Source organism: Neophocaena asiaeorientalis, unplaced genomic scaffold, assembly GCF_003031525.2.
Source record: "Neophocaena asiaeorientalis asiaeorientalis breed wild unplaced genomic scaffold, Neophocaena_asiaeorientalis_V1.1 scaffold59, whole genome shotgun sequence".
NCBI lineage: Eukaryota > Metazoa > Chordata > Mammalia > Artiodactyla > Phocoenidae > Neophocaena > Neophocaena asiaeorientalis.
Genome location: NW_020174268.1, coordinates 10,096,422 through 10,117,892, shown reverse-complemented (window position 1 = coordinate 10,117,892; position 21,471 = coordinate 10,096,422). Strand labels below are relative to the sequence as shown.

The window sequence follows — 21,471 nt, the reverse complement described above, 5'->3', positions numbered from 1 at the left end:
AAGGCCAAAATTAAAACAACGCTGTAATTTTAAGGTTGCTAAAACGGCTTTAGTGAATTTATAACATAAGAAAATTATCATCACTAGCAAAGAAAGAGGCAAGTGTTTTGTTTTTAATGTTAATTTTGACATTCAAATTTTTAATCCTCAGTGCTGAGAAGCTGCAAAATCCTGGGGTGCAGTAGCGAAAACAGGATCTGAGTTTCATTATAACCTGCTAATTAATATGGCAAAACTCAACAGCAAGACACCAGCAAGAACAGGATTCTAACCAAGTTGAGGCCTGTGTGAAACAGCAGAGAATCCCTCAAATACCAGAGAAAGAAAAATGCCAAACACTGTATTGCAATATCTCCCCTGGACACGGTTTGCTTTCCAATAAAAAAAAGGATAGGCTAGCGGTTAACTTTGTGCCAGTATTTTCCCCTTCTCTGCATTTACAACAATCACAAACTAATCTAGCCTTAGGACAGCTTCGCCTTCAATGAGGGAAGAATGGGCAGAGGGAAATCTCTTATTTTTTATCCATGGAAATTGGGTGATATTTCAGGCACCATCTCCTCTACCCAAAGAGCCAATAGTATTTTGAGGGAAGCAGGTGTTTGTCATCCATTGAGTCAAACAAAAATTGCTTCATTTTCAAATTCACAGACTTTTTATATGATATCACATCTGCCCATTTTTCTCAGTATCCAACAGAATTTTTTTCTTATAAGTTCTTTTATTTATTTATTTTTTGCTGTGTCATGCGGCATGCGGGATATTAGTTCCCCGACCAGGGATGAACCCACGCCCCCCGCAGTGGGAGCACGGAGTCTTAATCGCTGGACTGCCAGAGAAGTGCCTTTTTTTTTTTTTTTTGATAAGTTCTAACAAAAATTTTTTAAATGAATTGGGATATAGTAATACTGCCGTTAGACCAGTTCCCTCAAAATTTTTCTACTTAGAAATATTTAATGTGAAAAGCAGACAGATGTTCAAGTTAGTAACTCACTATGCGCTCATTGTCAAAAACTTAATCTGTCTATCCATATATTAGGGAAAAATATGTTGGCTATCGTTTGGCAATACGTGTTTTGTGGGCTCATAATCTTCGGTCTAGTTAACACCAATTCTAGCAAAACATCCTAAGAAAATGATTCAGTCAAGAGAAGACTTATATTCATTAAACTACTCCTTACAATATGTTTACGTAACACCAACTGAGTAGGCAAAATACCCAACTAGAAAGAAATAAGCAAGTGGTTAAGTAAATGTAGGTTTCTCATCCAACGGAAATATTAGCTAACCATTACAAATTATAATGGTGCAAACCATGTCGTACCATGCAAAACATTTTTATAGGCTGCCAAGTAAGTAGAATACATTCTCTGCACAAGTGAGAAATAGCTCACATTTTCTGATTAGGACGCAGAAAAACTCATGAGCCCTTCATCAAGGTGTGAGCTGTGGCCTACTTGATCACAGACCCTGTTTCCTGGGTCTTTATGGTCCCCTGACGAGCTTTCTTCATCCCTCCCCTGTGCTTTGCTGAACTGAAATCCGTGCCTGCCAGATGATCCACAGGGTCACTTTAAGACCCAGCTCCAACCCCATCTCTTTCACAAAGCTGTGTATTACCCTGGAGTGAAACTGCTTCAGATTCCTTAGCACTGACGCTCATCTTCTCGATCTATATAGTATTTGCTTTATCTTCTCCGATAGACAGTGAATTCCACAGAGAGAGTTACTTTTAGTGCATGAAATGACTCAAATATATGATTTTTGAATGAATGAATGAATATTAACACCTCATAGCAAGGACCATTTCTTTTCTTTGTATCTATAGTACTTCCCACAGTACAGGCCAACAGTAGATTATACATAGCCCTTTACTAAACAGTTGAATAAATGAATGTATGTGTATTGTCACACGTGACTGCTGGCTCCAATCCTGGGATGGGTTTTTATTCTCCATCCCTTTTCCACCTTCTCCTTCTATGAAAGATCAGAGAAGGTTCTCTTCTAAAAGGAGTACTGTGCATGAAGAGAACTTACCCAGGTCAAACTGGCCAGAAATGTAGCCACAGGTCTGCCGGACCTCCTCACTGTCCCAGCCCAGGGGGTACAGGGCACAGCCAGCACCGATCAACAGGCCTGCAAAGAGAAAAGACAACGGGACTTTAGCAATGCCCCTCTGCAGCCCTAGATAAAGGTACAAGGGAGAAGAAATCAATATAGGCAATGTGACAACGGAACATGGGGTCTGCTTTTGGGAAAGCACCAGCCAAGCTCCCTTTAGTGACCTAAGTTCAGTTTAATTCCAAGAACAATTCCAAGTCTGCTTAAAAGGGGGTGGGAGGTGAGAAGAACAACCTTGACAGACAGCTCAGTTTGGTTCCAACTTCCCCTTTTAAAGCATTAAAAGCCTTGCAAATCCTGTTTAGGGAGTACAATCCAGAAGCCCTTTTAATCACTCTTGTAAAAAGCCAACCCATTCCACCCTCAATCCATGTAAACAAGTAATTCGAGAGCCAGCAAAAGGGCCTCATTGATTATGCACCATCATTCATTAGATTGCTTTTTCCAATTTAAGAATCAAAATAGAATGTTTCAGCATCATCAAATTTTTTTTTTTTTTTCCCCCGGTACGCGGGCCTCTCACTGTTGTGGCCTCTCCCGTTGCGGAGCACAGGCTCCAGACGCGCAGGCTCAGCGGCCATGGCTCACGGGCCCAGCCGCTCCGCAGCATGTGGGATCTACCCGGACCGGGGCACGAACCCGCGTCCCCTGCATCGGCAGGCGGACTCTCAACCACTGCACCACCAGGGAAGCCCACATCATCAAATTTTACCAGGGGCAGAGAGAGCATAAAGATTTTCATGAACCACTTGGGCACACTGACTGAACTCGTGGACCATGCTACGGTTACCATGCTCCCTTGAGAAGCTGAGAATCACCAAGTGTCCACACATCTTGGAAATACTCAAGAACACAGACGCTTACTGTGACTTCAGTTCTTCTTGCAGTGAAGACCAAAAGGTTTGATGAGTGAACTAAAGCAAGTGACGGTTTTACTTTAAGTCAAGGTATCATGGCAGCTCACCCTGAGCGGACAGCTTTCGATTGGTGAGTCTTTAGTTTTACATCAAAACCTATCAATAATATGGTTTTATGAGAAGCTGAATGAGACTGAAGCACTGACCAATCAAATCTGAGGGCTCATCTGAAAGTATCATCTTGTCACATCAGTCAGCGAGTATTAACATCACCCGTAAATCCACAAGTGTGCTGAGTCAGTGGGACCAATGCATACACAGTCTGACTGTCTGCAGGATTGTGGGTTAAAAGGCGCTAAATAACGGAGGCCCCTAAATTAGAAAACCTGTTAATGTGGTAATGTACAGGCCGAACAACAGTGTCCCCAAAGGCATCTAAGGGAGATCTTCAGTATTTCTGGATTGAGTCTATCCTGTCCCCCTTTTGCTTCTCCCTTGCCCCTGGTGGATGACTTGAGTAGTTGTAACCTGTACAAATTGTCTGTTTCCTCACAGGCATCTAAGGAGGAGCTGCTTTCCACCCCACTCCCCCAACCTCTATGCCAGCTGTGTGGAGAGACATCCCCCAGAAACTGACACATTTTCCACCCTGTTGCCCCTCCCTCTGATCCATCCCTTAGACCCCAGTAAAACGAGCATCTAATGCAGAAGGGCCGTGATCCGAGGGAATTGCCTGCAAAGAATCACTGCAGCTGCAAATCACAAATTCCAGGATACCTGTATGCAACTGTGTAAATAGAGGCTGACGAATAATTCGAAAAGCGATGATACGAGGTTTGCTGACTAAGCAAATATCCCAGTGACCAGTTTCCTTCGCCTTTTTGCCTTAGGATAAAAGTTATAGCATTCTGAAGACAATTCCAAACTAGCGTTATCCACCATCAGGTAAAGAGAGAATTAATGAGGATGCCAGAGTTTGTGTAAACTGAATTCCATGAATGTTGAATAAATAATGTGGCATCATTTCCATGCTACTCAGTTCTTAAATTAATAAGTAACACCACTTTTTGAGATCTGGTGAGCAATTTTTAAATGATGACACACGCAGAAAGGCCGTTAGGTATAAACTGTTCAAGGGTAAGTAAAATGAAAAACAGTAGAATTTAAAGCATCAGTATTCCCTTTATCTGATAGGCAAACAAATGATAAAGTCTCAATTGCTAATGTTCTTACAGTATGGCAGAAAAATGTGTCATGTGTTCATGAAAGAAGCTGCTTTTTTTTGTTTTGTTTTCTGTTTTGTTTTTATCAGAATTTATTCTTAACTTCTGAAAAGAATTGCTTTTATTTACAGTTATCCAATGCCAGTTGTTGTGTCTATATGAATTTCTTTTTCAATTTTATTTATTTATTTAATACAGCAGGTTCTTATTAGTTATCTATTTTATACATATTAGTGTATATATGTCAATCCCAATCTCCCAATGCATTCCCCTCCCGGCCCAAGAAGCCGCTTTCGTCCAGTATAAGGATCCCAGCATTTTGCGAGACTAAATAGAGAGGAACTTTTAAGTGCCTATTATGGAGCAAACAGGCCTGTGATTCTCTAAGTGGTACAACGCTTGGTAGTCAGGGTTCTTCTGCGTAATAGAATATTGGGCTGTCTTTGTAACAGTACGAAATATGGAGTCAACCATATAAATTAGAAATAATTTCATACATAGGAAGTCTGTGTTAGGTGTAAGAATTAAAAAAAGAAAAATACCACGAGCATATGTTCACATTAAAAAAGTATTCAGTGGAGGGCAACTAGCTCATCTGGATTTTAGTATTCGGATTTATGTAGCCGTTGTTTTGTCACCTGCTAATGTTTGCTAACAGTAAAGATACTGCAGATTCTGAAGATGTGGGCAACATTTCTGGGAGAAAAGTGCATGTTGCAAACTCCTCAGGCTAAGTGATTGTTGCAGTGATTAGGTTCTGTAGGTAAATATATGTCCTCCCCACTACCTTGCTACTATTATACATTAAGGTGAAAGCAAGTCTCGGGCCGAATTCAGCCAACTACGAAACAACTGTTTACTAGCAGGCTGGCACAGAAAGCGATCAGATGACCAATACCTTAAACTCAGTGAAACCCTCCCCCAACTCCATCAGACGTCACTCTAACAAATACCTTCAGAACACAATAAATACAACAATTATTCAGACAGCAGGATCAGGGACACTTCAGGTCAGATGAGACAGTAGCTTCCAGTTGATGGAATGGGAGAGGGTGCAGGAGTCGAGTTCTAGACCTGCCCTGCCGCACTCAGTAGCCATGAGCTACACGTAGCTATTTAAGTTTAAATTTAAGTTAGGGATTTCCCTGCCGCTCCAAGTGGTTAAGACTGGTGCTTTCACTGCCAGGGCCTGGGTTTGATCCCTGGTTGGGGAACTAAGATGCTGTAAGCCATGCGGTGCAGCAAAAAAAAAAGAAAATTAAGTTAATTTAAATTAAATAAAAATAAAATTCAGTTCTTCAATTGCCTAGTAACCACAGGGCGCTAGACAGTGCAAATACAGACCATTTTCATAATCACAGAAAGTGCTGTTGGAGAGGGCTGCTCTAGACCTAAGACACCACTTCAAAAGGATGGGAAAAAACCTGCCACTCTAAAATGTCCCTTTGGAACGTGGATTATTTCTAACTAAAAACAATCAAGGCTCAAAAGATTCAGGAAGAAAGTTTGACCTTCCCCTTAACTGTAGACAGAGGGCCCGTTCCAGGAATAGAGCTATCACCAGAGATATTTGCAAAGAATACGGGCAAGTGTGGTGGAGGAAACTCTACACAGGGATTAAAGATCAGAGTTCACTCTATGTCCCACTGTCTCTGCCCAGCCCAGTAAACATTTATTTACCAAACACTTGCTTCTCCATCTCCATGTAAATTGCCTTCCTCCCCTCTGAAGCCCCAAAGGACTAACCCCCAACCTTCTCTTTGTCTTAGCTGAAGATGGTATTTCAAGTCGGTGACGGTTTTGCCATTTCAGGGAATCAATCACTCAGTTTTTCCTGAGTCTCTCCCCATGTACATATGTTATTAAACGTTTGTTTGATTTTCCTCCTCTTAATCTATCTCATGTCAAGTCAAATTAATTCTTAGGCCAGCCAGAAGAACCTAGAAGGGTAACGGAAAATTTCTACCCGCCCCCCCCAACACTGGGCTGGCCAGATTCTTACACCTATGCCTGACACTGCCTGTTAACAATCAAAGTCATCCTTACTCTTTTAGATTCTCCCTTTGTGGGTGGGGGTGATGGGTGGCTAGAAGCCAGGAAACTACATTTCAAAAACTCTCCTGCAAGCAGAAGTTCTGGCTCATAGTCTGTCAATGAACAGGTAAAAGGGAGGAATAAACCATATTCCCCATTGGCAGCTGCAGCCAGATGACATGCTCTTCTGCAGACAGTAGACATGATATGTGGGGTGTGGTTTCCTGGCATCCCTCTCGGCCTCAACTCTCTGAGGGCAGATCATCAGCTGTCCTCTCCTTTTTTTTTTTTGGATAATTTTTGATTTTTTAAAAAAAATTATTTTATTTATTTTTGGTTGTGTTGGGTCTTCGTTGCTGCGCACAGGCTTTCTCTAGTTGCGGCGAGCGGGGGCTACGTTTTGTTGTGGTGCGTGGGCTTCTCATTGCGGTGGCTTCTCTTGTTGCACAACACAGGATCTAGGAACGCGGGCTTCAGTAGTTCTGGCACGCGGGCTCAGTAGTTGTGGCTCACGGGTTCTAGAGCGCAGGGTCAGTAGTTGTGGTGCACAGGCTCCAGGCATGTGGGATCTTCTCGGACCAGAGCTCAAACCCATGTCCCCTGCAATGTCAGGTGGATTCCTAACCACTGCCCCACCAGGGAAGTCCTGCCCTCACTTTTGAGCCCTGCACTTCCTGAGCTCCTAAATTCTTCAAAACAGTTTCTCTGACCTCCACTTCCCCAGACTTCCTAGTAGGTCTGTGAAACTTGGTTACATTCCCTGCTGCTTGAAATACCTAGAGTGGTTTCTTTTATTGGCCAATTCCTGGCTGGTACGTGCCCTACTTGTCCAAGGGCAGAGGGGCTGATACGAACCTTTCTATCTGTCCATTACTTAAACATCCATTTTCTCAATTAAAAATGATCTCAAATACAATTTATGCCAATTACTAAACCTTGGGGTAAGTATAGTGATATTAAAAGGCTTTGCGTTAACTGCCTCTGTGCTGTGATCTCTGGTTAGGGAACTTATGCTAATTAACTTCTAGAGTGTGGATTTCAAAAGAGGATACATCAAATGTTAACTAACTGCCTTTATATTGGCATCAACTAGAATTGTATCGTCTATACTGAGTTACTAATATTGTAAAGTTAGAGAAAATTAGGATTGGCATATATGCACCACCATGTGTAAAACAGATAGCTAGCGGTAACCTACTGTATAGCCCAGGGAGCTCAGCCGGGTGCTCTGTGGTGAGCTAGGTGGGTGGGATGGCGGTGGAGGTGGTGGGGAGAGGGAGGTCCAAGAGGGAGGGGATATATGTGTACACATAGCTGATTCACTTCTTTGTACAGCAGAAACTAACACAGCATTGTAAAGCAATTATACTCCAAAAAAAAAAAAAAACCATAAAAATGAGAACATCATTTTAATGGAAGAAATCTGCCATTGTTCAGTTTTAGCAGTGTTAAGTCTTAGACCATGTTGTAGAAATCAATGTTTGATGGAAACATAGTTTGAAAATCCCTGAATTAGATACCACTTAGATATGATACTGTGTGCTGAAACGAGGCTCAGAAAATATTCAGGAATGTGAAGTGGTTGTCCAAATGAAATCTTCAGGACTTAATGAGTTTTTATGGCTCTAGCTGACTAATTTGCTCCTGGGGAGTAAACGGTTCAATTAAAATCTCTGGCTCACAGACATTTATATTATCTGCGTGGAGTTTCTCTGTTACATTTATAAACCCTGTGGTTACCTCATGGGGCTTAATTATGTGGTATTTTAACCAAATTCCCATTTCACTGCCATTACAGACATCATGAAAAGAAGTCACACTCTGTGAAAATCTGTGCATATAGGAATGGAAGTGAGGCAAGGTGCTGTGAATCGGAGGAAACAACCTGAGGAAGGTGGTAACAGAGGTGGGTGGCTGGAGGAGATGTGAACTCATTGGCAGCTACAGGCTCATCTGCAATTAAGAAGAAGTCTATTCTTGCAATCCTAAAGACTATGCAACCTTTAAAGGGTCATGAGTCAATCACAAATTAGAGTAAATTAGTTCAGTCTTCAGTTTTCACAGGGCACCTCGCTGGAATCAGTTATAGGACATCATAGACTACTGGAAAGGTCACTGTGTAGGAGGTCTTGGGGATTTATCCACTTTAACCTGAGTCCTCTAGGGTTTTGGCCTCACCCTGTTCAAGATAACTAAAATGTCTGAAGAGCCAGGTCAGTGGAATGACCTCGAAGGAGAAGCCAGTGTTAATGGAGAAGAAAAGAGTCCGGATAAATGCAGAAAGGTGGATGCTGGGAGCTGCGCTGTGATGCTGTATTATCAAAGCGGTCTGCCTTTAGCCCCATATGGGCTCCTGGGCCTAAATCTTAGGACACACTCTGCCTGCCCGTAAACTGCCTTGGGGAGGGAGAGGGTCCTAGTGGAAACGTTATTCATTTTCGCACCACGCTGGAGATATCTGCCATGATACTAATTATTTTTTTGAATTTGAGTGTTAAGTCTGAAGTTTGTAAAGAGCTCCGTGGTCAAAGTAAGAACCCGAGGCTGGGAATTTTCCCTTCTGCAAACCATTTTCTATTCAGTCAGTACTTCAAACTCAGCCAACGGAATATTAACATAACAATTCAGCTCCTGCCAAGAAGGCAAAACCAAACTCCAGTTAGCCAATGCCAATTGCTCCCCACAGGTGGTAAGAATAGAGTCCTCGTGTTAAACTCATAAAGTCTTATTTTTTTTCCAGGCCACTCTTGAAAGATTTTATGTGACCTCCCTTTTTTTCCATGACTATCGCTCCAATCATTTCCACGGTTTATTATTTTTTTAAATAGCCTGACTTTCCCCACCTATTGCCCCTGGAGTGGTCACACAAGCCTTTCCCATCAATTCATCTTTTATGTTTTTTGGATACTTTTATCCATCCTCCAGTTCCTTTATCTTCCTTTCTGCGGCAAGCGCCGAGGGAGATTGTTTTCTTTACTTTTCTCATGAAAGCTGCTCTGTCTTGTAGCCCGTTATCTGGATTTTCTTTGGAAGAGGCTGGCGTAGCTCCAAGTCACCACATGTTAATTTATGTACACGATATTCATCCATTTTCAGCCCTCGATAACCGTCCTTTTACAAAATGGAACAGCAAAATAAAGCCAGTAGTGGGGAGGGCACAAGGGCAAGGGCCAGTATTATAACTCTTCGGACTTTGAATGCACAACAAGAAGGAAACTACTGAAGTATTCTAGAAGAAGGAGGCTTGGTTAGGCTCTTGTAAGTCGTACCTCCTTTCACAGTGCTTTCTGAAAACTGAGGCACTGAGGATGTAGGAGGCTTGTCCAAGGACACAGAGCCCAAATCAACCCCAGGGCCCAGCCCACGGCTCTTTTCCACCTATCATGATCCCAACGCTTGGACATAAGTCCACTCCAAGCTCACACACTCTCTGCCCACAACTTGAGTTCAGGCCACACGTGTTGGATTTGAAGAACATGGTGTTTTCCTACGTCAGATTTTTCACGGGCAAGTCCAGATTTCTTGACTCTTGAATAACTGAAAGATATGCCCATCCTGGGCCTACAGCCAGCTGGCTAAAGCCAGGTCATGGCGGTCCCATTAAATGCCTCAGGCACCCTGGCCAGTTCCCCAAGGCATATCTGACTGGGGACCACTGGTTCTCTGAATATGTCTCAAACGACCTCATCTCTGAAAGTTGAATCGCTCCTCTCTAACTGAGACACTTTCATTCCTTACTTACCTACACTCAGACTCCACGAACATACTAGCTGTTAAGGTCTGGGACCTTCCCGGACTGAGGCACGAACCCGTGTCCCCTGCATCGGCAGGCGGACTCCCAACCACTGCGCCACCAGGGAAGCCCAGTTAGTGATACTATTTATTCAGTATTTACAAAAGCTTCAAAATAATTATACAATAGCTATCTAATAGATAACTGCCTTTATTTAGCAGAGGAGGAAATTAAAGCTTCGAGAAGCAGGTTCTTACTCATGCAGCTACGAAACGGTAGATCCAGGCACTTAAGGCCAGTCTGAGCTAATTCTCCTCACCACTACCTTCTAATGACGCCCAGACCCCAAAGTGTTTGTGGTCCCGGCTCTGACCTCACCTCCCGCGTTCACATGTGTATTGAACCCTGCGTATAAATGGAGAAGTAGGGATGGGGTAAACGATCAGGAGAGATTTCAAGGCACCAATTCTCTACGACTGACTCTGCTTTAGCGACAGGGAGCATTTCTGCTGCTGCCCGCTACCGAAGACAAGGGACAGGCTCCTGCGAACCCTACAGATCCCGCCTTCCCTGGGTGCTGGTGAGGGAGAACCCGTACGTGAGTTTCAGCACACAACGAGCTCTGTCCACAAAGAGCACGTTGAGGCATCAAGATGAGAAATGGGTTCTCCCTCGTGAGAAGTTTAGCCAAGGAAAGCATATCTCATCGTAAGGCTAAAACATAATAAAGAAACATGACCACTTCTGAACTATCAAAAATACTTTTACAAATCACAATACAACCATTTCTTTGCTAAAAACGTCCTGCAGAAGAGAATAGACTTCAGGTTCTCTTAAAATATTTTCCAAAATGGCTCCTTGATTCTCATGTCTTCCCCTTTTCCAGTTCATGCAGCAGAAGACGCAAAAGACATCAGGCGCCAGAACACCTGCTCCTTAGCTCAGGGTGAAAAATCACAAGCTGATTTCAGCCAGGAGTGACTTGTCCTCTTTGCTCTTTCTAGAGTCCTAAGCAATCATTGGTAGAAAAATTAAAGTTGCTTAAAACAGTGCGATGTGGGGGAGATTTTGTAATTCCTATGTGCCAGTTTTCTGGTAAATTACATCTGCTCGAAAGCAACATCCCTCTAACCCTAGTAATTAAGAGCACCTCATTTCCACTGTTTCACCTCTTTAGGTCTCCACTTTTCTTAACTGTAAAATGGGGGTGGGAGGGACCTCCTTCTCAGGGTTATTGCAAGGATCAAATGAGACAGTGTATGTAAAGAGATGGGCACAGTACACACAGTAAGAGTTCAGTGAATGGTCTCTACTGCTAAGCTTTGGACTTTGAGCTGATGTAGGGGAGGGTGGTGGATCTGTACAAGCCAATGTGTGCTTGTACTTCTCTCAGAGAAGGTCCTCTTCTTAGAACACAGAGAGGGTTCCAGCAAGGATGTTCGTGGAACCGAGTCAGGAACACTTGCCCCGGCAGTCCTATCAGCCGTGCAAACCTCAGTAAGATGACCCTCACGCTTGGGCAAAGGACCCGCACACGACTCTAAGGAGAATAATACTTTCATCTGTTGTGGTTTTTGGTTTTTTCTTTTTACCTTTAAAGGCACTGTGACCTTTCTGTGAGGCAGACAGAGCCAGAACTGATGTCCCCACTTGGTTAGGATGGAGTCACAGACGAGAGCGGAGATGTGAGGGTCCCCAGGGGGATCATCAGAGGCGTTGTAAACTCAGGGCCCCAGACTCCTGCTTCTATGCTTTGGTTCACTGCCTCCACTCTGAGGCTGCTGGGAAGGGAGCTGGCAAGGCTGAGTGCTGCAGCTCCAGCTCTGAAACAAAAGAAACTCTAAGTTTCACTGACCCTACGGGGTCCCGTGTTACACCAGAGGAAAAGAAAGACACAGTCCCACATTTCCAGAGGAGTGTGGTTTCGGACCGTGCTTCTCGGACTTGACCTGTACACAGAACAGCTGGGGGGCTTGTTAAAGTACAGATTCTGGTTCTCTCTGGTGTGAGGGCAGGGCTGGGTGTCCTGCATTTTGAACCAGCTCCTGGCGAGACCCAGGCTGCTGTCTCCGCCACACTTTGAGGGTCCAGTGGGAATAGTGCAGGCTTTGAGGGTGATCACGTCAGGTTTGAATCCTGACACCACCTTACCAGCTGTGTGACCTCGAACAGCATGCTTTTGACTTCCCTGAACCCAGATTTTCATCTATGAAAGAGACCTAATGGTGCCCATATCTTTAGCATTGTTATTAGAAATAAATAAAAGGCTTAATAAAGGTGCCCGGTTCAGGGCTTGGCATAAGACAAGAGCTCAGTAAATGGTATCAATAGTTGTGTATCAGTATTAATAATAATATTGCATCACGGGAGTTGCAAACATTTCATTCTGTTTTACCTGCTGATTTCCAATTCTTCGTTACCAGCTCCAGAGAATTACCGGTTTAAAACAAACCCCAAAACAAAAACTGCCTAAGAAAAGCAGAGGGCTCTGCCTTACTGCTTGCTTACATCTTCTGAATAAATATATTTTCTAAGAACTAAGACCACAGCTCTACAGCGAAGGATTATGACATTTCTTCTTTGTTCCCTCCAACATTATATTATGAAAAATTTCAAACTTACGGCGAAGTTGGAAGAATTGTTATCGTGAGCGCCCAGATACCCACCGTCTAGATTTTATGATTAACAGGTTTCTAAAATTAGCTTTATCACCTATCTTTCCATTTTTCCATTCCTCTATCGATCCAACAAGGCATCTTTTTTGGGGGCAGGGGGATTAGGGAGATGCTTGTCACAGTTTTTCAGCATCAGGACATATGAAGTTTCTTTTCATTATTCATGCTCCACCCTCTTTATTTCCCCTTGGCCCAATGGTCTGCACAGACCTATGAGGTACACGCAAAAGTTAGACCCCAGGGAGGGAGGGAGACGCAAGAGGGAAGAGATATGGGAACATGTATATGTATAACTGATTCACTTTGTTATAAAGCAGAAACTAACACACCACTGTAAAGCAATTATACTCCAATAAAGATGTAAAAAAAATAAAATTGCAAATCTCCCCCCCCCAAAAATAAATACTTGCTTATTAATTTCTACAAAAAAACAAAACAAAAGTTAGACCCCAAACCCACAACTGTCACAACATTGTATCCCTAAGCTAAGGCCTGATGGCACTAAGTGGGGACCCATCAACCTAGAAGTAACTTATATACAAATCTAAAGCAAGGAATACCTCTAAGCTTTCCACATTTCTCAAATAACCACCCTATGACCTAAAATGGGATCAGCGTGCTTCTGCTGTCTGGCCCAGAAATACCAGTAAGACCTTCAAGAGACATTTCACCAAACCCAGAATGACAACATCATAAAGAGTTCCAGCCCAGCCCAGCCACGCAGCTCAGTTTCCAGTGGACACATTTTCTCTCAAGGATGACTGCTGTTTTGTACAAAATGAATCGCTCCCACTACTCCTTAAATAAGAAAAAAAGGAGGCACAGAATCATCACGCTGCAACGTAAAAGCTTTCTAGGAACAAGGCTAGGCTCCAACAATATCCTGTTAGAAAACTCTGACCAAATCATGAAAACAAAAACCAGACAAACAAAAACACCCAGGTGTAAGTAAATTTATACTGCGAGCCTGAACACATTCCACCCCTGACTTGGACATGCAACGTCAATCCCAAAGCAGACTCTGGTCTGGCCAGTGCATGCTGTTTAACTGTGGTGACTTACCCTCACTCAGCTAGATATTCAAGAGCTGCTCTGCTAGGAACAAGGCCTTTGGAGTCCGAGAGTCCTGTATTCAAACACTGAGTGTGCTACTTAATAGATACTGATGGAGGAGGTCTCTTAAATTTGAGCCCCAAGAATTTCATCTCTAAAACGTATGTACCAGTTTTTCTTTACAGAGCCGTTGAGGGGATTACACAAAATGTCCCAGCAGAGTGCAGAGCACATAGAGGTAGTTGTTTTTTTGTTTTTTGTTTGTTTTTTTGCGGTACGCGGGCCTCTCACTGTTGCAGCCTCTCCCGTGTGGAGCACAGGTTCCGGACGCGCAGGCTCAGCGGCCATGGCTCACGGGCCCAGCCGCTCCGCGGCATGTGGGATCTTCCCAGACCGGGGCACGAACCCGTGTCCCCTGCATCGGCAGGCGGACTCTCAACCACTGCGCCACCAAGGGAAGCCCGAAGTAGTTTTGCTCTTATGAAACAATGAAGAAAGAGAAGGGAAAAGCAATAAACACTTTTTAAAATTTAATTTGTACGAGAGTGGCTTATGAGAACAAAGTACCCCAGCACCAGGATGCTTTGCTTATTGGACAGGTTTGCAGAACTTCCGCTGAGGTGCAGGGCAGATGACGCCACGTGTCTGAAGCCTCACAGAGAACACATCATAACACATCGCATCATAAGCTGGAATGCCCTCCCCAGCCACCTCCGAGCCTTCCCCTGACATGCCTACCGAGCTTTGCTTTGATTCCTCCTGAATCACTAACTCCCCGTTTCCTTACCCTCAGGCCTGTAGAGTGATTTGCCCTGGGTGTGGGAAATCACATTGCTGTCCATCTGACTGTGTAATTCTCCCAGAGGCCCTGGCTGAGCTGACACCAGTGACATTGGTGAAGGGACTGAGGGCCCAGCAGTATATAGACAGAGTTGCCTGGAAAAGAGGCTCCTGCAATACACCATCTCCTGCAAGAATCAGAGTAGATTTGGGGGTTGTGTCCTGTTTGAATGGAGACAACAGTGAAACCAAGCTGCCCCAGTTCTGCGTGGATCCTGTGAGGAACTATGCTGTGTACCGCATTGATACACAACGAAGCTACGCATCTGGGGACTCAGGGAAGGGGGCTGGCTGAGTCGGGAACTATTAGAGTATCAGTAACAAAATTCCTTTGGAAGAAATAAGGGGAAGGATTGTGGGTTGGGGAGAAAGGGAAGAGAATGAATCTTTTCATGGGGCTGCAAAAAACACTAACGTATTGATTTTATTTATAGCCAAAGAGTCTGGAGAAAGGGCATGGCTAGGTTTTAACTCAAGCAGGGTCCTGACTTGGAAGAAGCCTGTCGCAGAGAAAGGGCAGATGGCTTGGGAGCCAGAGGCCCTTCAGTGTGGAGCCAGGCTCTGCCCTGGCTGATGGTTGATGTTCATATGTGAAAGGGGAGGGTGCCCTGCAGATCACTCGGGAAAAGCACACAGAGAGGGCAATATCTCCCTCCCTATTTCTGATATCCTAATATCATAAAGTTACCCAAGACAGTGGAGAACTCAGGTAGAGGAGTCTTCTAAAAGAGTGATGAGATGCCTGGGGCCTTTACTTCAGCTTTCCTACGATAAATCCCATTTTGAAAACCTGTTTCAGTTCTAACACAACAAGATTTAGGAGGAAGCGTAAAACCTCTCGTCCCACTAGTGTCTTTAACCAATACATCAAGTGCCCAAGGATGGACGGATTCTGTGTTCCAAACCTTATTCATTCATTTCTACTGGACTTAACAAAAAAGTATCAGGGTAAGACGTGATTTATCTTCCTATTTATTTCTAAGGTCCTAAAGTATTTAATCAGGGACCCCATGACAACACTAAAGTAGAATGTCGGGCACATTTTTAAAAAGTAGTAAACTCTACAGGTGATGAAATAGATGGTTAGTGAAAGGCTTTCTACAAGTTGACATCGCGGAGGCCTCTGTGCAGTCTGCAGCCTGCCACGGTGAGCCACCTGAAGCCTCAAAGCTTTGGCAGATGGGAAGAGTGATTAAAATACTTCTGAAAATGTAATGCAGAGGCTATCGAATGAAAATCCTGTGTAGTACTGAAAACAAGCCTATAATGCCCCGACAGGCCACTTTTTCTTTGAGTTCTAGATATTCTGATGGCAGAGATATTCCTTATACTTGGCTTCCAAACAAAAAAATTAAAGCATGAGGCTGCCTGGATTTTTATCTTGACAAACTACCGTAGCAGAGGCTAGACATAAATCTAGGTTTTTACAACTGATGCTGAAGCCACAGTGAGAATCCGATACCGCACAGGTTTCACAAGGACAGCTACAGTATCGTGGGATGATTCAGAGCACAGCCTTGGAAGTCTGACCAGTTCTCCTTTGGCTTTGGGATCCTGAATAACTTCCTTGCCTTTCTCTCGAGCATGTTTCCTCATTAGTAAAATAGGAATAAAATCCATATCATTGAGCTGTTTATAAATAAGGATTATTTTATATACATATGTACACACACATATACCTACATGCATACATACATATACACAAACTCTATATACGATTGTCTGTATCTAGCTTATATTATTATTTGAATATAATATATACAAAATTATATATGCACATATATATCTTTTTTTTTCCAGTTTTTCATTTTTATTTCCTTGTGTTTAAAAAAATTTTTTTTAGTTTTATACAATTTTTAAAGGTTACACTTCATTTACAGTTATTACAAAATATTGACTATATTCCCCATGTTGTACAACACATTCTTGAGCTTATCTTACACCAACAAGTTTGTTCCTCCCACTCCCCCACTCCTATATTGCCCCTCCCCCTTCCCCACTGAAAACCACTAGTTTGTGAGTCTGCTTCTTTTTTTACTATATTCACCAGCTGGTTGTGTTTTTTAGATTCCACATATAAATGATATCATACAGTATTTACCTATCACCATCTGATGTATTTCACTTAGCTTAATGCCCTCCAAGTCTATCCATGTTGCTGCAAATGACAAAATTTTGTTCTTTTTTATGGCTGAGTAATATTCCATTGTATATATATACCACTTCTTCTTTATCATTCATCTGTTGATTAACACTTAGGTTGTTTCCATGTCTTAGAAATTGAAACTAATGCTGCAATAAACATTGGGATGCATGCATCTTTTCAGATTAGTATTTTTGTTTTTTTCAGATATATACCCAGTAGCAGAATTGCTGGATCATATCAATTTTTAGTTTTTTGAGAAACCTCCATACTGTTTTCCACAGTGGCCAATTCACATTTTCACTGACAGTGTAGGAGGGTGCCCTTTTCTTCACATCATCACCAACATTTTAAATTTGTGGTCTTTCTGATGATAGCAGTTCTGAGAGATGTGAGGTGATATCTCATTGTGGTTTGATTTGCTTTTCTCTGATGACTGGCAATGTTGAGAATATTTTCATGTGCCTGCTGGCCATCCGTATTTCCTCTTTGGACATATATATCTTTTGACTAGAATACATAAGACACTTGCAACAGGTTTCTACTAACTTTCTGGCTTAGCATATATACTATTCTCACTACTTATATACTCATAAGGCACGTTTTTCACCACCAAAAAATTAGAGTATGAAGATACCATAAGATCATTGATGGATGCCAACCATGAGAGGTGGTACAGGCGGCTGATGCACGTAAAACAGACAGTTCTTGAAAGATATACTTTTCCTTCATCCACCGTCTGAGACATCAGGAAAGAAAAACCGCATCTATTTTCTTCAGGTCTTTTTAAAATACCATCAATTCCACTAAAAAACAGTAAAGCCATCTGGAATAGCTGACAGACAATCTGGAAGCAATGTCTTCAAGACAGCTATAATGATTTTTCCTTTTCTGTTTTCCTTCCCTCTTGAAATGTCAAGGATAACTGAAACTTTTTACTTTTCCATCTGTGATTTACTGACCGGTCCCAAACAAATTTCGAAAGGACTCGAGAATTTGTTTCCAGTCAGTCCAATGCTGGTTTTGAAAATTTTAATTCGACTTTTAAAGTACCATATTTCGTCATGTGTTTTTTCGACATTTAAAAATATTTTAAAACATACATTGAAATGTGATCACAAAGGTCTTTCACAATGAGAAAAAAATACTCTAAGTGTTTAAAATACTATCGTAAGCAGTCACAAAGAAATCACTGGGATCTTTTTCAAATAGGTTATCCTAAGAAACTTATTAAAATAAATGAAATGGGCTTCCCTGGTGGCGCAGTGGTTGAGAGTCTGCCTGCCGATGCAGGGGACGCAGGTTCGTGCCCCGGTCCGGGAAGATCCCACATGCCGCAGAGCGGCTGGGCCCGTGAGCCATGGCCGCTGAGCCTGCGCATCCGGAGCCTGTGCTCCGCAACGGGAGAGGGAGGCCCGCGTACCTCAAAAAAAAAAAAAAAAAAAAAAAAAGAAGTCCCAAATGGATAAATGCTGCTTCTCACATAGCAAAACTAGCAGAAGATAGAGTCAGGAATTCTCATTCTTACCCTGCTGATCTAGCTAGCTACCTGAAAATGAATTCTACACAGAGACTTTAAAACTGAACACCAGATGTATCCCCAAGGTCTAATGAGATATATTTAGAAATATATTTCTATATATTATATATATTTGGTAGAGAAAACAATACTAATTGATGTCTGCATCATTAATTGAGCTGGCGGGCTTTTGGGTCTGTGCAAAGCATGGTGTTTACACTGTGGAAAATTTAAAAACCTGAAGAAGGTCCATTCATTCTAGCATCTGCAAGAAAGAGAAGTAACAGAAATATTTCAAGCTTGTACTTGTGTGATGCTAGCAGCGAAACCAACAGTTAACATAGAAATCAGTTAATTTGGGACGGGAAACAAGAGAAGGTGGTCTTTGAAAGATGAATGGGGTTTTGATAAGTAGATGGAGTCATGCCAGGTGAAGAAAGGGAGCCTGGAGATGGACAGGTACAAGGTAGGCTTGAGGAAAATGAAACTAGACTAAGTTAGGAACCAAGGGAGTAGAGGAGAGTAATGGCCAAGTGGTTGGGATGTGGTCAGTGACCCTTGCGGAGGTTGGTAACTCTGGGCCAAGGAAGTTGATCTTTATTCTGTCAGCAAAAGGACCTTAATGTTTGTGAATTGGGTTCTCAAATGTAAGCACTGAAGAGGACCCTCCAGATGACCTAATCTAGTGCTTCTGAAAATATGCCATCAGAATATTCCTTAGGACCAAGAGAAGTGAATTTCATACCTTATAGAGTCAAGTGACCTACTTGAATCAGTCCTCCTCTGAAATAGGTCTTCTTTTTTCGACTTGAGAAATTACTGTGGGATTTTCCATTCTATTCCACAGATAGCCTTATTTTTTTTGTGCAAAAATGCTTTCTCCAAAATGGAGCTGAAGTAAAATGGATGCTCCCATAAGATATTTGGGGTTCATCCTGTGACTTCACATATGCATAGCAAAGCACCCTTTTCTCTCTCTTTTTAAAAAATTTTTATTTTATACTGGAGTGTAGTTGATTAACAATGTCGTGCTAGTTTCAGGTGCACAGCAAAGGGATTCATCTATCCATATACACGTATCTATTCTTTTTCAAATTCTTTTCCCACTGAGGTTGTTACAGAGTACTGAGCAGAGTTCCCTGTGCTATACAGTAGGTCCTTGTTGGTTATCTATTTTACATATAGCAGTGCGTACATGTCAATCCCAAAGACCTTTTCTCTTTCAGTGTACATATGCAGAGCTCAGTTTTAGAAGAATGAATCTATGAATCCAGGCTGCAGCTCAAAAAGATGAAGTGACAGTAAAGGAGTCAGAAATGAAATGCTCAGAGTCATAGTTGGTAAAGGAGTCAGAAATGAAATGCTCAGAGTCATAGTTGGTAAAGGAATCAGAAATGAAATGACATCTTTTGGCCCTCTGTTCAAAGCTTGTTCTGCAACATCACATTGTCACACAAAAAAGTACCAGTGCCGATGGGCACAGGGCACATCACATTCACAAAGGTTCAGAGGTCACCTAGTGCTACCCCATGAGTGAGAGGGAGACTTCTCCAGTTGGTCCCATGGACCCTGTCACGCCCCACCATGCCAGCCACCGCTCCCCACAGGCTGCAAACAGAACAGTCTCTGGTGACGTGAAAGAGATGATTTAGACGAGGCTTCCTCCAAGGGAACTATTTCCAACATCGAAATTTCCAGCTTATTTAGGAAGGGAGAACAGAGCCTCAGATAAATGCCTCCCTTTCCGAGTGGAACTGAGTAGCTGCTAATCAAAGGCTGTCAAGCATGATCTGTACCACTGAGGGCTTCATGGAAGGCACAAAAAGAAAGACCATAACACCATGTTTATCTCCTTCTCATTGCTGGTTCTGGCAATAGTATTAGAGTCAGGCAGGCTGAGTCAAAACAATTTTCTAAAAATATGGATCAGCTGAGACCATTTAAAGCCTCCTTTTATGGAGTTAATGTTCGGACTTTCCCCTTGGGCTGTTTTGTGTATTCTTGCCCAGAGCCTGCTCCTCCAGCAGCATCTAGCCATCTAAAATACACAATTCTTTCTCCTTGCCAGGGGATCCCAGCCTCCCAAAGACTGATGAGCGAGTCTGCATCCTTCCCAGGAGCCTGGGTAACTATTCCAGAGGGCTCCGTCGTTCAGGGTGGGATGTGGTCTAAGCCTCCGTCAGAGTTTCCGGTGAGGAATAATTGGTTTTGTTGGTGGAACTGGTGCTGCCCCGCAGGTGGGACTGGCAGTGAGTCTGTCTGTTTCAATCCTTCCAAGGATGAGCTTCTACTTTCCCAATTTTCATGAAAGGAGAGAGTTCCACTCTAGAGGGTGAACTTAATGCCATGATATTATATGGACGTTCAATTTTAGGGGGAAACAAAAGCAACCCCTCTGTATTAAGCTTTTCACCAAACTCTGTTTTGTTTTGTTTTTTTAATAAATTTATTTATGGCTGCGTTGGGTCTTCGTTGCTGCGTGCGGGCTTTCTCTAGTTGCAGCGAACGGGGGCTGCTCTTCGTTGCGCGGGCTTCTCATTGCGGTGGCTTCTCTTGTTGTGGAGCATGGGCTCTAGGCGCAAGGGCTTCAGCAGTTGTGGCTCGCGGGCTCTAGAGCGCAGAGCTCAGCAGTTGTGGCGCACGTGCTTAGATGCTCCGTGGCACGTGGGATCTTCCCGGACCAGGGCTCGAACCTCTGTCCCCTGCATCGGCAGGAGGATTCTTAACCACTGCGCCACCAGGGAAGCCCTGTGGTCCTTTCTTACAGCAGCCCCAGGAAGCCACTATATCTGGTCAAAAATATTCTCTTCTCTCACTGTTTAATTTTTTTTTTTTACCCTCTTAGGCAATAAGTTGATAAAGGAAAGTGCATTAAAAGAAAAAATCGGAAAGTTATTTTCTCAGTTTACTAACCAACTCCTGCCCCCTCACCCCGCCCCCATCCCTTATGTCTCTTAAGAAAATCCATCCAAGAGCTCTGATTTCTCCAGGCACAGCGCGGAGGTTCAAAGAGGCTGCCTGCACTCAGATGCCACAGGGAACACCGTAAATCTCTGCCTTACTTACCACTGGGTCCGAGAACGAAGGCCGATCGGGGATCCTCATCTTTATAACCTGGAGGAAGCATAACTTACAGATCTGACACAGTTAACCATGCGTGCCTGACACGTGAGATGCAAGCTGTGTGATCATAATTTATATTTAAATAGCTTCTTTCACCAAAAGGCTGAAAGAAATTTACAGACTTTTACTTCATTAATCCTTGTAAGCCAT

General features: G+C 43.0%; 1 protein-coding gene across 1 annotated transcript in view; it reads right to left on the bottom strand.

Annotated features, from left to right (window-relative positions):
• LHFPL6 (LHFPL tetraspan subfamily member 6) overlaps positions 1 to 21,471 on the bottom strand; it is a 230,548-nt gene that overhangs the window by 27,264 nt on the left and 181,813 nt on the right. Inside the window, exon 3 of the mRNA XM_024755645.1 lies at positions 2,038 to 2,136. Coding sequence (XP_024611413.1) covers positions 2,038 to 2,136 — 99 coding nt within the window. The remainder of the gene's footprint in view (positions 1 to 2,037; positions 2,137 to 21,471) is intronic.